Source organism: Rhinolophus sinicus, chromosome 2, assembly GCF_057876585.1.
Source record: "Rhinolophus sinicus isolate RSI-liver-muscle chromosome 2, RSI-T2T, whole genome shotgun sequence".
In the NCBI taxonomy this organism is placed as follows: Eukaryota; Metazoa; Chordata; class Mammalia; order Chiroptera; family Rhinolophidae; genus Rhinolophus; species Rhinolophus sinicus.
The window spans coordinates 114859978-114876225 of record NC_142502.1 but is presented as its reverse complement, the minus strand read 5'-3'; the positions used below and the strand labels follow the sequence as shown (position 1 = coordinate 114876225).

At 45.8% G+C, this 16248-nt stretch overlaps 1 protein-coding gene across 2 annotated transcripts in view; it reads left to right on the top strand.

Annotated features, from left to right (window-relative positions):
* Positions 1-16248, top strand: part of BUB1 (BUB1 mitotic checkpoint serine/threonine kinase) — a 50737-nt gene that overhangs the window by 22942 nt on the left and 11547 nt on the right. For both annotated transcript variants that reach the window (XM_019725844.3, XM_019725846.3), the window contains 9 exons: positions 1577-1824; positions 3566-3624; positions 4827-4955; positions 5050-5160; positions 5936-6035; positions 6813-6894; positions 9095-9269; positions 11037-11121; positions 15364-15602. In XM_019725844.3, coding sequence (XP_019581403.3) covers positions 1577-1824; positions 3566-3624; positions 4827-4955; positions 5050-5160; positions 5936-6035; positions 6813-6894; positions 9095-9269; positions 11037-11121; positions 15364-15602 — 1228 coding nt within the window. The remainder of the gene's footprint in view (positions 1-1576; positions 1825-3565; positions 3625-4826; positions 4956-5049; positions 5161-5935; positions 6036-6812; positions 6895-9094; positions 9270-11036; positions 11122-15363; positions 15603-16248) is intronic.

Below are 16248 nucleotides of genomic sequence, written 5' to 3'. Positions count from 1 at the left end.
AGTGATCTGTGGTGGTAGCTGCCTGTGCTGGGCTTAGAGGTTCCTGGGAAAGGCTATGCTGTGAACTGAGGCTGGCCACCACTAGTGTCCAGTGGGGGAGAACTTAGCAGGAGGTACAGGGCATGCCAAGGCCACCACTGCTTGTTTGGGGTTTGTGGACCTTTGAGAGATTTTAGGGAAGTCTGCAGTGCTGGCAGAGGCTGGCATTTACTTGTGAGGAACAGCCCCTGAAAGAGTCAGGTGAGCCAGGATCTCAGAGAATCACCAGGGTGGGGCAAGAGCTGTATTAGCCAGGTGTATGGAGACTCAGATTTGGTGCCCACCTGCACCTTCCAGCTGTGCTGAGGGAGGCCTCCACAGAGGAACAATGGCACCTTCTGGCACTTTAGACTCCAAGAGAGCTGCCCCTCCAGTCCTCATCCTGAGTCAGACAGTCCGTTTCTCCCTGAATGTCCCTGGTGCTTTTAGAGCTGCTATCCTTCACTGGAGCCCAGGGCAAGTGTTTGTGAGTGATTGAGCCTGTGTGTAGGACCTTTAAGAGAATTCCTGGATCTCCAGCCACCTTCTGGCTCACCTGGACTGAATCCCTGCTGATTTTTACAGCCAGGCATTGTGGGGGCCCCTCTTTCCCAGCACTGGTGGTCTGGGCTGGGGAACCGTTGCTCCTGCGGGGGGGGGGGGGGGGGGTCTCCGCAGCCAAGATATCCCTCCCAATTTTTAATGGTTGCACACAGGTGTGGGACCCGCCCATTTGGCATCTCTGCCCCTCCTACCAGTCTCAACATGGCTTCTTCTGTATGTCCTTAGTTATAGGACTTCTGTTCAGCTAAACTTCAGACGATTCTCAATGATGGTTGCTCTGTGATTTAGTTATAATTTTGATGTGCTCATGGGAGAGGCGAGCACAGCGTACATCTACTCCGCCATCTTGACCGGAAGCCATGAGTAGGAACTTTTTATATTTTGTCCATTTGTGAAATAACTATTTTTGCCCTAGATATTTGGTGCTTTTCTTAACAAATTGTGAGAATACTTTTATATGGTGAGGAATTTACTCCATGTTTTTTAACTTGGTAACATGAGAGTGTACAGTTATAGTCTAAGTACAATGAGTAGAAAAGCAAAGATTTTAAGTGTAGAGCCTGTTATCCATCCCGTGTGAGCCATGCTTGTGTGGAAGTTATAATTGGAACTTATACTCACGTTTACTATTCATCAAAGAGGAAACAGCGCCCCGGGGCGTTTGAACGGAAGGAGCATCGTTGTGAGCGTTTCATTACATTGACTCGTTGGTCTTTTCCCAAAATTAGGTGAGAGAAATAAGACAGTTCTCAGAGACTGATGAAACTGTAGGGGTGTTTCAGTGGTCAGAGGCATGAGCTACCAGTGTGTCTGGTTTAGTGCAAAGCCCCGCTTGTGGAGAGTGGTCTTTTTGTTGCTGTCGACGGTTCATTTCAGAATAGCTGTAGGGGAAAGAGGCCAGTGTATAATGCCTAATACTGAAAAGCCGTAATACCCCATTACTAATATTCTGGACTTCATTGCTTTGTTTTTGTTTGTTTGTTCTACACGGAAGGTGAATCCAGCGTGCATGGGGCCAAGTGTCAGCTCCCAGCAGGAAGTGAATGCTCCGTCCCTGCCAGTGGCCACTCTACGCACCTCATGGCACCTGGGAGAGAGGCCAAGAGAGGCACCTCTTGAGGCAAATGCTGTTACTATCGCTTTGGTGTCCCCAGCCATCAGCCAGAGTGTCACTCCTCCTGTTCCTTTGACAGCCCAGCCAGTGACAGACTCCATGTTTGCGTCGGCCGGAGAAGATGCCAGGTGAGCCGAAGCTGCTGGTGGATCTGGCGGGAGTGTGAAGGTGTCTGCCAGCTCCTGCACTATCTGCAGCATCAGGAGCAGATGTAACCCAGCCAGGCCCCCAAAATAGTAGCCCAAGTCTTGTAGGTCTACTTATTTCAGGCTTCTTTTAGAGTATTTATTTTAGTTCGTGCTTCTCTTTTGAGTTAAAAATTTTTAGTATGCTGATATGTAACAATCTTTTTATAACTGAAGGATATACAGTTGTTATAGCAAACTGCCTTTGCTTTCTGGTTTTGACGGAGTACCATAAGGACTGTTACGGTCCAGACGGTTCCTTGCCACGTGTTCTTCTCATCTTCCCTCTGTCTTCCCAGCAGGAGCGGTTTGAGATTGACATCCATTACACAATATGCCAGGCTCCAACTGCACGCTGCTGGGGAGGTGTCCCCAGTTGTGAGGCGTTTGCCTGGAGTTCTGAAATTAGTGGCACACCACTTGTTTTGTATAAATTTTTATCTTCAGTCTCTCTCTCTCTCTCTCTCTCTCTCTTTCTCTCTCTCTCTCTCTCACTCAACATACAATTTTATTGATCCATTAGGAAAAATAAAAGCCACAGTGTAGCTCACACCCTCCCCTTAGGCTAAGCCTCTGAGCACAGATTATGGTTCTTAAGCGTTGGTTCCCTTCAGTGCCCAAGTTAACTTGGATCACTGATTTCTGCTGGAAATGAGATTTAAATCCTCATGCTCCTTCACTCACATTAAGATAATAACTGTCCTGGGGCCTATATTGCACCCTGTGTGTAAGAAGAGGGCTGTGTGGGAGCCATGGCTCCATTAGCTCTTCATAGTTCATTTATGCAGCTGTCATGGTAAGAGCGGCAACAGCGACAGCCCTGTGAAAGTGATGTGTGGCCAGCTGCCCCTGCACAGATGGAGTAGTGAGGCTGTGAGAGCCAGAGATTGCTGCCCCTTATACAACTGTAACACTCTTTCCCCTAATAGACATTTAGGTCTCCATCAGAAGCACGTCAGATTTATCCTGACCCTGGCCCATGCAAGCGACTGAATGGACCCCCATGACATTCTCAGCAGCTTGGACTGCTGACCATGGCAGAGAAAGGGTACCTTTCTCTGAAACCTCATATAAAAACTTATGTTTTTATGACAGTTTAGTGGGGATTTATAAAATTTCAAGTGCTTTACAGTTTCTCTTTTACGTTTTACCAGGGTCCACTAAGAGAATTCTAGCAAAGATAAATAGACGAGGTCCACTGTCACAACTGTGCTTAAAACAAACTGACGTGAACATCTTCTGTGCCATGTTTTCCTTTCTTAATAATTAGAACTCTGGGGAACAGTGCCCTTGTGCCCACTGGCTCGCCACGATGGGGGCCGTGCTGACAAAGCATGGTGGTGCTTCCCTCACTGTGACCAGGGAGCTGCATGCTGGTCCTTCAGCCATGTGATAAATGGGGGCGTTTGAATTAGGGAGCCACTTTCCCACCCTACCCCAAAAAGGCACGATTAGTATGCTGTTAAAATACACAACCACTGTGTTAAGCGAATGTTAGCACCTGGCCTGTGTCTGTAAGAATTCTTTTCTTCAAAAGGAAATGAAAGAAAAAAATGAAACATTTTATTTACTTACACTACAGACCTAAGCAGTTTCATCCATACTGTAACAACAGGCTTGTGATTGCTGACATTTTTTCACTGTTCATTCTTGAGAGTTAATGTCTAGAGTTTTTTTCTTCCAGATGTGTGACTCAAGGTACTCATGAATTCAAGCCACATGGTGGGGCCAACATGAAAGAAGGTAATGTGTAGTTACTGTACGTGTGTTCTGACACGTTAACCAGACTCCCAGGTCACTCTGAGATGTGTGTGGTGGCCGTGGTTTGTGAAGGCTTCACGCCTCGAAGAAGCCGTCTGTTAGCTTTCTTATTCTGAATGCAGAGGTTAGAGGAGCTCTGGGCCATTTCCAACTCAGGCAGAAATCCGCCTATTAGTCACATCTTATTAGTTAGAATCTCTGGGAAACTTGCTATGTGCATTTCTTAGCAGGTTTATCTAAAATAAGAGTCATCTTTAATACGTCGTGAGGAGGTAATGGTGATTAAAAATTTAATTAGGAGTGTTAGATTTCTGTTTGGTACTACTCCGTTAGATGCATTTACACTGAAGGAAAGTTTTATAAATAAAATGAGACACACAGATTGGACATACCCCCTCCCGCCACGTGATTGTGACATCCTTTTCCAGTGACAGTTCAGTGGGTATAGAGCTACTTGAAATAGCTGGAGACCCCTGCATTGAACCCAGACTTCCTGAGCACTGGCTGGGTGCACTGAGTTAGGGGTGCAGTCATGAACAGAAAGGACAAAACCCACCTGCGTGGAGGCGGGGTGGAGGGGGATCAAGAATGCAGAGGTGACTACGGATGATGCCACCAAGAAAGTGATATTGGGTCAAGGCCATTTCGGAAGATCTGCTCCAGGCCCATGCATACATTCCAGGTGGGATTGTCCCCGGGGTGTCTGAGCACGGCTGAGGCTGAGGGGTGCAGGGAGGACAAGGTGCAGTCTGGGCCGGCTGGGCCCAGGTGAGCAGGGCCCGGTGCACCATCGTCTGGACTCCAGCTGAGGGAGCCGGAAGGCCAGTCTGAACCTTTACAGTGGGACTGTCGGGACTGTCACCGTGTATTTCTTGGGATATATTGGAGCTGGGGGTCGTTTATGACAAGGCTGCTAGTTTGGTACAATTTTAGACCAAACCACTTATTCTCTTGAAGCTCTCATTTCCTTTTCTGTAAAAGGATAATTCTTGCCGTACCTACCTCACGTGACTGTTATGAAGATAACAATGAAAGCTCTGAAAGCATTATCATAATGGAAGTCCTTGGTGATGACCATCAGTAATAATAAGTGTTTCAATGTAATAAATGTCTTATATTGTGCGCCTTTTAAATTCTTCTGATTTCCCTACTGATTCTGTATTTTGTCCCCATTTCTTTAATAGGCTGTGAAACACATAAGGTTGTTAGTGCAAGCTCTTTGCACACAACCCCAAACACGTCACTGGGCATGGTCCAGGCGACGCCCTCCACAGTGCAGCCATCGCCCACCGTGCACACAAAAGAAGCGCTAGGTAAGCCTTTCACTGGGATGTGTAGCCTCTGACAACACATTTGTGAAAGGTCGTTTGCAGCCTTGTTTACAATTACTCTTTCTACTGTTTTAAGGTTTCATCATGAATATGTTCCAGGTTCCTACACTCCCTGACATTGCTGATGACAAAGATGAATGGCAACCTCTAGATCAAAATGAAGATGCATTTGAAGCCCAGTTTCAAAGTAATAACAATTTGTTTAAAAGCTACCAGATGCAAGGCATTGTGGGTGGTTGCCACAGGAACTAGGATTATACAAGAAGTGGCCCTGCCCTTGATGGGCTTGCCACATAAAGGCAGGAGATGCATGAAATAGCAAATCTGACAATGGTTGACAGGGTACTCAATGTGTGTCATAGGTCTGTTTTGTTTCTTAGAAAATAATAGTGCTAAAGAAAGACAAGGTCCCCGTGGATAGGACCGTCCGGGAATGGCTGAGTACTTGAGGTCTGACCTGAGCCTTGCCGGGTAGAAGAATGGCGGGGGAGAAGAGCTGGAGGCCGGCAGGTAGCCCACATTAGTCTAGCGGCAGGATCCCTGCAGGAAGCCAGAGGGATCACGATAAAGCTGAACAGTGTCCAGTTAGACTCAGGAGGATATGAAAAGCAAAGCTGAAGGGTTAATTCTTCCTTCTACAAAAGGGAAAACAAAGCCACTAGAGCTTTATTCAGTGAATCAAGGGACAATAGCAGTATTTTAGGAGAATGGTGAGCACCATGCTTTACATGGGGGCAGGAGGTCGGGACCTGGGGGCTTGAGCGTGAGGTGCCATGAGTGTGGTTATTATGTCACTTCCTCTCAGACGAGGTGGCTTAGCTCATTCCCTAGTGTTTGAAACGCTGACCTCTCTTCTTCCCTATAAGCTGTTGTTCTACTTTCTTATTTAATGTTAAAGTTTATCGTAAAGGATAATTTTTTTTCCAATGCAATAATTCAATGCTATTTTTTCTCTATTGCAGAAAACCCAAGTTCTTCTGGGTCCTGGGGAGTCAATAAGGTTATCTCTTCTTTGTCATCTGCTTTTTCTGTGTTTGAAGATGGGAACAAAGAAAATTATGGGTAAAGAAACACTTGGGGGAGATACCTGTGGTCACAGTGACGTGGGATTCCACACAGTTTGCTCTGGGACACAGGGCAGTGAGGTGGCAGGAGAGTGGCCTGCCGATCAGCTGGTCTGACTTCCAATCCCAGCCCCGCCGCTGATGAGCCTTTGGCCACGGGAGAGGGATTCTGTGGGTTTGAACCTGTATTAGATGTGAGTGAATTCACTGGTCCAGGTAGCCATATGTGCTGTTTATTTTTTCAGGATCAATGAAATAGAAAAGGCTTTGGTGGGGTCATGCTGTGGAGAGAGTGTTTTAAGGTTGAGGGAAATCATATTGGAGTGCTCCAGGAATTTTCAGTATTAATAGTTGAAACCTAGAAGGAGAGTGCTGGTGTGAATGACAGGTGTCGCAGTGTGGAAGAGATTCCTACTGAGGCACGGAGGACAAAGGCCTGACCTGCTCTCAGAAACCCACAGCTACACCCAGCACTGGGGATAAAGAATGCATGGTTTCTGTGACCCTCTGTGGCCACGTGGCGGCCCTCGCTCTTTGTTTCTAAAACTTATAACTCAGTGTTGTAGAGAGCTCTGTATTTTCCACCCTCCCTTTTATATATGTCATCATGTGAATTCAGTTTTGCTACCAGTGCTGTGAAGGTAAGGAACATGTATGTAAATATTAACTGATTGGACAGGACAACTGGAGGATGTTTCTAACACTCAACCTGAAGAGGTCGCATTTACTTCCTTGGCATATTTTACTATTTATAATTTTGCAAATCTTTCCTTAGGTTACCACAGCCTAAAAATAAACCCACGGGAGCCAGGACCTTTGGAGAGCGCTCTGTAAGCAGATTTTCTCCAAAGTCAAAGGTAGGTCAGTCTCTGCTTCCTCTTGGTTTTACGAGGTAGCTGTACAGACAAAGGAGGTGATATGCGCCGGAGCGTAGTGGAAAGCACAGTGTCATATGGAGAGTGCCGTGGGGACATTCTTATCCAGTTATTTGGCTGTCTAGTATGTGCCAGGCCCTGTGATGGGTGCGGAAACTGAAGAAGGAATTTTCTATGGTCCTTGTGCTCAGAGGGCCTTTGCGCTGGACAGGAGGCCCCGCGGGGTAAATGTGTTTCCAAGACCTGGGGAATGAGGCCTGTGGTGACTTAGAGAGAATTAAACTGGAAGGGCCCATCGTTGGCACCTCTGCAGACACGTGTCACCTGTTTGCTGGCCCGGCAGTTCCTCGGTGACAGCAACTGTTGCGTCCAGCCCACATGCAGCTTCCAGCTGCCCTTTCTCCATCCTGGCCTTGCCTCTGCTGGGCTATGTCAGTGTGCTGCAGAAAGTCTGCTCACCCCGGGCATGGTTCTTACCCCTCAGCAGATTCTTCTGAGTAAATTGTCACACAGCTCTCTAACTCTTCTGGTGAACCTTTGACCTTAAAATTTCCCAAATAATGGGCTGGATTTCAGATGCAGTGGCGCCATTTCCTAGGTGCATTTTACTGAACTATTCAGCTACATGTGCTCTGGCTAAGAAACCGCAACGGAGTTTCCATGTACCTGGCCCAGAGCATATGCCACTTGCTTTGTCCTGTGTCCCCTGACGAAACAACCAGCCAGCTCTGCCTGCAGTGTTGGAAGAGATGAGGTGGAATTGATGAAGAATGCAGGAACAGGAAAACCAGGGCTGGCATTTTATGGGCAACTGAGGGCTCTGGTCAGGTGGGATTCTGACTGAGTAGTTTCTGCCTTTGCCCTAGACTCTGAAACTTGACCTTTGCGTTCATGGAGAAATAGCTCATTCTAGGGCTGGGGCAGGAAAGAGACAAATGAGTCTAGAGCGCCTTATAGTGCCAGAAAGCAAGGAAGTGCTTCGCAGGAGCCAGTCAGCATAGCCCCTGGCCAGACCTGGCGTGATGTGAGCAAGAAAGTAAGTAGGAAAGGGTAGCATTAGATTCTAACCCAAGAACCAAAATAAATACCCTTATTGCTAAATAAAGGGAGAGAGGACGAAACATCCTTACAGAATTCCAAGGAAGGTAGACGAATGTGTGGCGGTAGAAAGCGGCCATTGGAACCACATAATAGTAGCTGCTGCAGGCAAGACCCATGGGTGAATACTAAAATTAGCCAGCGAACTTTAAGAAGAAACAGGATTTTTGTATGGCCTCCAAGTATCTCACCCAAATTATTTATTAATTACTGTGGTGGTTTTAACCTTTGTTTGTGAATTCTCTGGTACTCCTCTGGCCAGGGGATGGAGCTTAGATCACCGTCGTCCTAGTGCAGGCTGGACTTAGTGACTTGTCTGGAACACGTGCAGCAGGGAGACAGGAAACTGTCCCTTACAGTGGAGAGGCCTGGCAGACACCTTCTTAGCCAAGGGTTCATTGAGCCTCACCAGAGATCGCGTGTGTTCCTGTCATGTGTCTTCCAACATGACGTAATGAGAAAGGGCACTTTACCCTGCTATCCTTCCCCAAAATCTATAGCCCTGGTCTAATCCTGAGAAAACATCAAGTAAACCTAAACTAGAGGGGCATTCTACAGTCCCTGACCGGTATTCGCTGGTGTGGGTATGAGAAAGACTAGGCGGGACCAGTGAGCTGGCCTGGATTGGAGGAGGCTAAGGAGGCGCCCGCACTGGAGCCGCAACAAAAGCGACCTGAGTGGGAAATCCAAACACTGCCTACAGTTCATAGTCCTTCTCAAGTGTACTCTAAGGTATGAGCGTGAGAAGCCTGATAAAGGGCACATGGGAACTTTGTACTATCTTCGTAGTTCCTTTGTAAATCTAGACTTTTCAAATTAAAACAAAATGTAAACATTGAAAGACAAAACTGTGACCCTTGTGTGTGGTGTTACCCCAGTGGAGTGTGCAGACATAAGTAGAGTCCAGTTGTGGGGAAAAGAACAGAACCATGACGTCTGTGGCTGTGTGGCAGCCAAGGTTCCATCTGTTTCTTCTGTAATTCCTCATTTTTTTTTACTCTTTAAAAGGTATTAATGTGTTAAATTTCATGGACAGCACAGGGAGATAGATGACTGCTTTTCTTCCATTCACCTTTTGTTGCAGGAAGTGCCTTATCCTGAGGAGTGTTTGGATGACACTACTGTATGGGGCATCCGCTGCACCAAGACCCTGGCACCCAGTCCTACGAGCCCAGGAGACTTCACGGCTGCCGCTCGGTTTGCATCCACACCTTTCCAGAAACTTCCGGTGGATGCAGGGCATGCTCTGGAAGACAAAGGTGTGTGTGACACTGCTTGTGTAGGGTGTGGGTTCATTTTGTGATTTACAACAAACAAAAAGGCCAGCATGAACAGAGTAAATGATTTGAATGCTAAAAACTGAACATTTATATTTTCTAATTTGATAAAAGTAACAAATAGCAAATTTCAGTCCTTGATATTTGTCTACAAGTCTCATTACTTTGGAATCATAGCCAAGTATTAGCTCAGAAAATCATATTTTCTTATTTTTTAGCGCCCTGACTCCAAGAGCATCATGAGAAAACTCACAAATAGTCCTTATTTTCCCCCAAACATAACACTCCTATATCAAAGATCTTCATATAACTGAATTGAACCTGAACACATTACATTGTCATCAAGCACAGATAATTGTCACCTATTAAGGACCAACCTACAGAGTATACACTGTGAGACCTGGGCCCACTAGATAGACCATTTTGATGACTAATGATTTACTAGCCAAACTCTTACCACTGTTGGCACGTTTTTGTTTTGTTTTTTTAAAGATTTTCTTGGGGAAGGGGAACAGGACTGTATTGGGGAACAGTGTGTATTTCCAGGACTTTTGTATTGGGCAACAGTAGTGTGTTTTTCCCAGGACTCATCAGCTCCATCCAAGTCGAGTTGTTGTCCTTTCAGTCTTAGTTGTGGAGGGCACAGCTCAGCTCCAGGTCCAGTTGCCGTTGTTAGTTGCAGGGGCACAGCCATCCCTTGCAGGAGTCGAACCAGCAGCCTTGTGGTTGAGAGCCCAAGTTCCAATCAACTGAGCCATCTGGCCACCCGCACGTTTTAAAAATAGCAATTTTTCACCAAATCATGCCAATGAAAAGACTGCCAAAGAGTTTCGCTCCCCGAAATGGAAGAATATTTGAGCCCATAGACCTAAAAATGTTTGTTTAATAAGGGGTGAATTTTTTTTTCATATAGTGCTAAACCAATATGGTATATTTCTTCTCTGAATTTTAAAGGAGAGTTCAGTTGAAACTTGGACAATTGCCAAGTACTATCACAAGCTTGCCACTTTAACAAAAAAATATTTTAAGCCTTTTTCTATCAAGAAAACTAATCAGTCCAGTCTTTCAAAATATAGAAACTTAGTCAATATTGGCTGTACTTAAGAGTATTTGCCACTTTGGTTCTGTAAATAGAAACTAATATTCTGGAACTAAAGTATGAGCTCCTGTTCAGTGAAGCAACATCTGATAAAACCAAATGCAGTATATTCTTAGTGTTACGTCACTTTAGAGGTTTCTTCTATATTTCTGCCCTGTCTGTAGTTGTTACTATTTTTAAGTTAAAGGGTGTGATAAGTGTTGCCAGGGAGTGCTCTGACGTAAACACTACATCATTCAAGCGGCTAAACACCAGCCGACTGACTGAAGGACACCTCTGCCCTCCAGAGCACAGCAGCCTTTTACTCTCTGTTCCTGTTGTCAGGTTCTCCCAAAGAGTGTGGCCTGCCACCCACACCAGTCACCTCCCCTGGTCTGCTCATCCCACCCCTCTGCAGGCCCTGTTCTCTGAAAGGATTGTATGGATTAGATGTAGCGAGTTGAAATGCTCACACATATTAGTAGTAGAATTTTTTTTGGTGATTTTTTTCCCCCATCTTTAAAGTCTTAAAGCATACTTTACCATGGAACACGATTTTGAAATTATAATGAAAGTCATATAAAAAAAAATCCTGGACTTGATAACTATGTAAAGTCATATGTGTATACGTGTGTGTACATAATGTCTGTCTCTAATTTTCTACATTTCAGAAAATGTGGCAGCAACACTGTGTACCCATGTGACTTTGGATTCGTGTGAAGAAAATGTGGGACCCTCAAAAGACAGAAAGTTCAGGTATTATGTGCATGTACATGGCCTTGTCACTCCATTTTCATTCTAGTTTTCCTTTTAAGAAGTAATGATATTCTAGCCTTTAAAGGCTAACAGAGTTTTTTATTGACTCTCAACTTTAAGTCAGAAAGTCCTCACGTGGATAAATATGACTGTTAACCTGAACACGGGCTACGTGGGAGCCGTGAGAGAAGCAGTTGGTCGCAGATCCCTGTGGGTGGTTTCTGTTCTGATTCCCTCTGCAGACACTTACCAGCCAATTAGAAGATGCATGATTGTAGGTAATTAATTTAGTCTTCTAGACCTGGTTGCCCCATCTTATGATGATGGAAAAGAATAGTTCCAACAACTAAAGTTATTGTGAGATTAATCAAAGGATACAGTACATGAAAAGCATAGGTGCTGTGCTAGAGTGTAATAAATAGTCCAAAGGTTGGCGTTATTTACAGTGTCTATTACAATCACCAGACTATTCAAATATGGTGGAATTTGACGTCTGCAAAGCATTACTGTATGGTAAGTCTGCTTTTTGCATCAATACCTAAGAGGCTTAAACACACTACTTTCCTCCTCGTAAAAGAAAGTTACTGATTTTCTCAATCATAATGGGTGTAAAGAAAGAATTATGTCTGCTCAGTTGTGCAGTAGTCCTCCTATGCCAGGGCCTTCGGCTGGTAAGTAGGTGGGTGACACACTGGGTATTCTTTAGCAGGATGTTGGGAGGAATGGGTTTAATTCCGCCAAGCTGTCGTCTGAGCGTCAGTACTGTCACTGAGACTGAACACATTTCTAACAATACAACAAACAGGACGTGTCAACCACCATCCAACTGCCTACCATTGGTACAACGCCCCCCCTCCACACACACACACACACACACACACACACACACGCATCTGTACAGTTGGCCTTCATCACTCATGGGCCCTACATTTATGAACTCACCTGCATGCTAAAATGTATCTGTAACCCCCAAATTAACGCTCATGGTGCTTCTGCAGTCACCTGCAGACATGCAGAGAGATGACAAATCCGAGTCTCAGCGTGTGTTCCCTGGGGAGGCTGGGTAGCCACATCCCTCACGCTCTAAGTGTCCTTGGCAGTGTGCCTACTTAGTGGTGCCTTTTTTTTTTTTTTACACTTTTGTGCTGTTGATAGCAATTTCACTGTTTAAAATGTTCTCCAAGTATGGAGCTGACGTGCTATCTAGTGTTTCTGAGTGCCAGAAAGCCATGATGTGTTGCAGGGAGAACATGTGCTAGATGAGCTTTGTTCAGGCAGGAGTTACAGCACTCTTGGCCGTGAGTTCAATGGCAATGAGTTCAACAATACATATTAAATAAGGTGTCTTTAAATACGACATTGTGACCAGAGGCTCGCAGGAACCTCAGTGTGTATTTCTCCTGGGAGCAGTGGTTCAGTGTTTGCAATGACTTTAGAGAGAAGATCCAACGCGGTAACAAGACCGACTGTATACACAGCTCCACACGCATACAGCCCCACCTTTCATCCAATATACACAAACACGTGGATAAGTATATTTTTATACAGATGGATTTATACATGCAACTTCTACCTCTTTCTTTTTTCCCCTTTCTTCCACCTCCCCCCCCGCCACTCCGATTCAAGCCGTTGTTTCTCAGTCTAGTTGTGTAGGACACAGCTCCCTGGCCCATGCTGGTGGCGGCTCACGGCAGCACACAGCAGCCTGCAGCAGCCCACACCACCCGGGGCTGCTCCCTGCAGCCCAGGGGGAGCTGTTGTTCACAATCTTAGCTGTAGAGGGCGCAGCTCACTGGCCCATGTGGGAATCGAGCCGAGGACCTCGGCGTTAGGAGCACCGTGCTCCAACCGCCTAAGCCACACCGGGCCGGCCCAACTTCCACCTCTTGACACAGGCATTTTCCCTGTGAATTTTTTAAAAAACAAACTAATTTTGGAAGGATTTTAGATTTTTAAAAATGTTGCAAAGATAACAGAGAATTCCCATATACTCCTCATCTAATTTCCTGTAAAGTCTTAGATTATAGTTGCACTGTTGTCAAGACCAACAAAGCAGCACTGGTTATATATACACTCTTAACTGCCATCCAGACTGCACGTGGGTCTCCCGGCTTGCCACCTGCCCTTCCTCTGCCCTGGACACCATGCTGCATCTGCTTGTCATGTCTCCTCATTCCCTCCTGACATAGGAGGACTACTGCACAACTGAGCAGACATAATTCCTTCTTTACACCCATTATAATTGAGAAAATCAGTAACTTTCTTTTACGAGGAGGAAAGTAGTGTGTTTAAGCCTCTTAGGTATTGATGCAAAAAGCAGACTTACCATACAGTAACGCTTTGCAGACGTCAAATTCCACCATATTTGAATAGTCTGGTGATTGTAATAGACACTGTAAATAACGCCAACCTTTGGAGTATTTATTACACTCTAGCACAGCACCTATGATTTTCATGTACTTTGTCCTTTGATTAATCTTGCAATAACTTTAGTTGTCGGAACTATTCTTTTCTACCATCGTAAGGTGGGGAAACCAGGTCTAGAAGATTAAATTAATGACATACATCTTCTAATGGGCAGCACTGGGATTTGAACCTGTATCTCTGATCTCAGAACCCTTGCTCTCACCACTATGCTGTACTGGCTCTTGTTATCAAAAAACCCTTCTTAAACTAAGACTCTAGTAAATAAATGATTGGATGAAAGACATGGGCAGAATTTACAAAAGAAAAAATAATGACTAAACATGGAGAAAATAGTTGTCATGAATAATAATTAATGCAAATTAAATGGCTTCTGCCATTTAATTTAAAGTCCTGCCCAATGGGCATAGTCTGTACTACCCACCAGGCATCTTCCTACATGCAATAAATGTCTGACGCACAAGGCTCCATAAGCCACACTTGGCATACAGTTAACTTAGAAGGATGTAGGACGACAGTCACAGTTGCCAGCAGGGTCGTCCTCTCCAGGAAACGACTGTCTTGGACCCCTGCAGGACAGTTAAGTTCCAAGGAAACTTCACCCAGGTACAGAGGCTTCCCTGCCTGGAAGCTTTATTTCAACGGAAGTCAGTGGCTCTTGAAACACTCCATAGATTGAGTTTCCAGCGTCCCCACAAGGGACAAACCCTTTACGAGACTCATGGTACCCAAAGCCTGAAGCAGTGGGTTCCCAGCACATATTTCTAATTCTTCCAGTTTAGATACGGTTACCAGTGAAGGTGACATTTTACCATAAGCAATGATGACAGTGATAGTCTTACCTTTTCAGTTTACAGGGGAAAAGAGCTAGAAAGTTAATCAAAATGTCCTCATGGAGAGGTAAAAGGGGTTTTATAATCACTTATGCCCCTGTGGTAATTCAGGCACGCATGTGGCTCATAGCAACGTATACGGTTTGGAGACAACTTTTTCTATGTATGTAGAAACCCCTGGTTTCTTATAAAATTCTGGAAATATTTCATATCTAAGAACCATTGGCTTGTGATATTCCAGCATACAGCCGCTGGATCAAACGGCGTGCAGTCATTAAAATCCATGCTGGGTCTGTGCAGAAAGCCGCAGACACAACCTGACCAAATGATCAAGGTCAGTGTCACAGGTGGTAATGCATGGTGGTGTCATGTGATGAGAAGGGCACTTCACCTCTGATCTTATCCCCCAAACCAATACTCACAGTCCCAACCTGAGGAAGACCTCAGAGAAACCCAAACTGAGGTGCACCCTGCAGCACGCCTGGCTGGTACTCCCCAGTACTGACAGGGTCTTGGGCAGCTGGACGAGACTGGGAAAGTGTCACAGATGTGCTTGTATGTGTGTGTGTGGGAGGGGACTATACCGGCAGTAGGCGGTTGAATGGTGGTTGACGCGTCCTGTTTATTGCAGTGTTAGAAATGTGTTCAGTCTCAGTGACAGTACTGACGCTCAGACGACAGCTTGGTAGAATTAAACCCATTCCTCCCAACATCCTGCTAAAGAATACCCAGTGTGTCACCCACCTACTTGATACATGCACTACCATGGCTTTGATTTCTTTCTGTTCATGTTGTACTAGCTGTCTGTATTTGCATGCATCTGTTTATCTGAAGAAAATGGCTTTAGTCAACTCTTTGTTAAGCAACTTTGAAATGTCATTCCTAGAATGAAAAGGAAACTGCTGTGTGGGACTTGACGTGATCAGATCCAGGAGGGTTGTAATCACGTGTTTGTTTCCTCCTCTCTCATCCCTTTCACCATCAGTCCCATTCAGGAGGAAGGTCTGGAACCAGCAGTCCCTGCAGATGTGTGTTCAGTGTCCTTGCTGCATCCTCGCCCACCAGCTGCAGGTGGTGTGCTGACCCGGGAGGCGGAGCGGGGCCTGGAGGCTTGTACACTCGCCGACACTGACCTTGCCGCTGCAGGGGGGCCGGCAGACGCCAGCGCTGGGCCCCAGGCAGAACGGACGCAGACTCGCCCACTTGGGAGTGGCCCTGCCCCCGGTAGGAATGATGCTCAGTCTTCTTGTCCCCTTATAAGGACAGTGGCCTGGTAAAAGCTGCTCTGCACACAGCTCGCCGAGCAGGACAGGAGCTCAGGCAGGACTTACGTGAAAGTCCCGGTATATACAGCAGTAGCACGCCTGCGGGCTCATTCACCCATTGTGATCTTAGAAGGTGCCAAGTCACCACTCTTGGAAGAGGGGATTGAGATTGGGGGGCCCACTGTGCTAGGCATTTACTATGATATGGTTGTTCCCATTTTACAGGAAAGTAAACAGGCTCAGGGTTGGGGGACCCCACTCCCAGGCTAGTCAGAACTGGTCTTGTATTATATTTAAGAGCACAGCCCCTGGAGGAGACTGGCTAGGTTCTCATCCTGGCTCCCCCTCATAGGAGGTCATTACCCTCCTCTGTGGCCCTCTTTAAAGTGGAGATGGTGGTCATACCTATGTAAGTCTTACTTTAAGGACCAGGTGACTTACTAACTAAAGTTCTCAGATCAGTGTCCTCTGTACGCTTGGCGCTGAGTAAAAGTGTTCATTATGCTGTTATGCTGGGTTAGTCTTTGATAACTGCCCCCAGCTTCTGTGTTCCCATTAGAAATAATTCTCTTTTGTGGACCCAAAGTATCTCCTACATGCACATT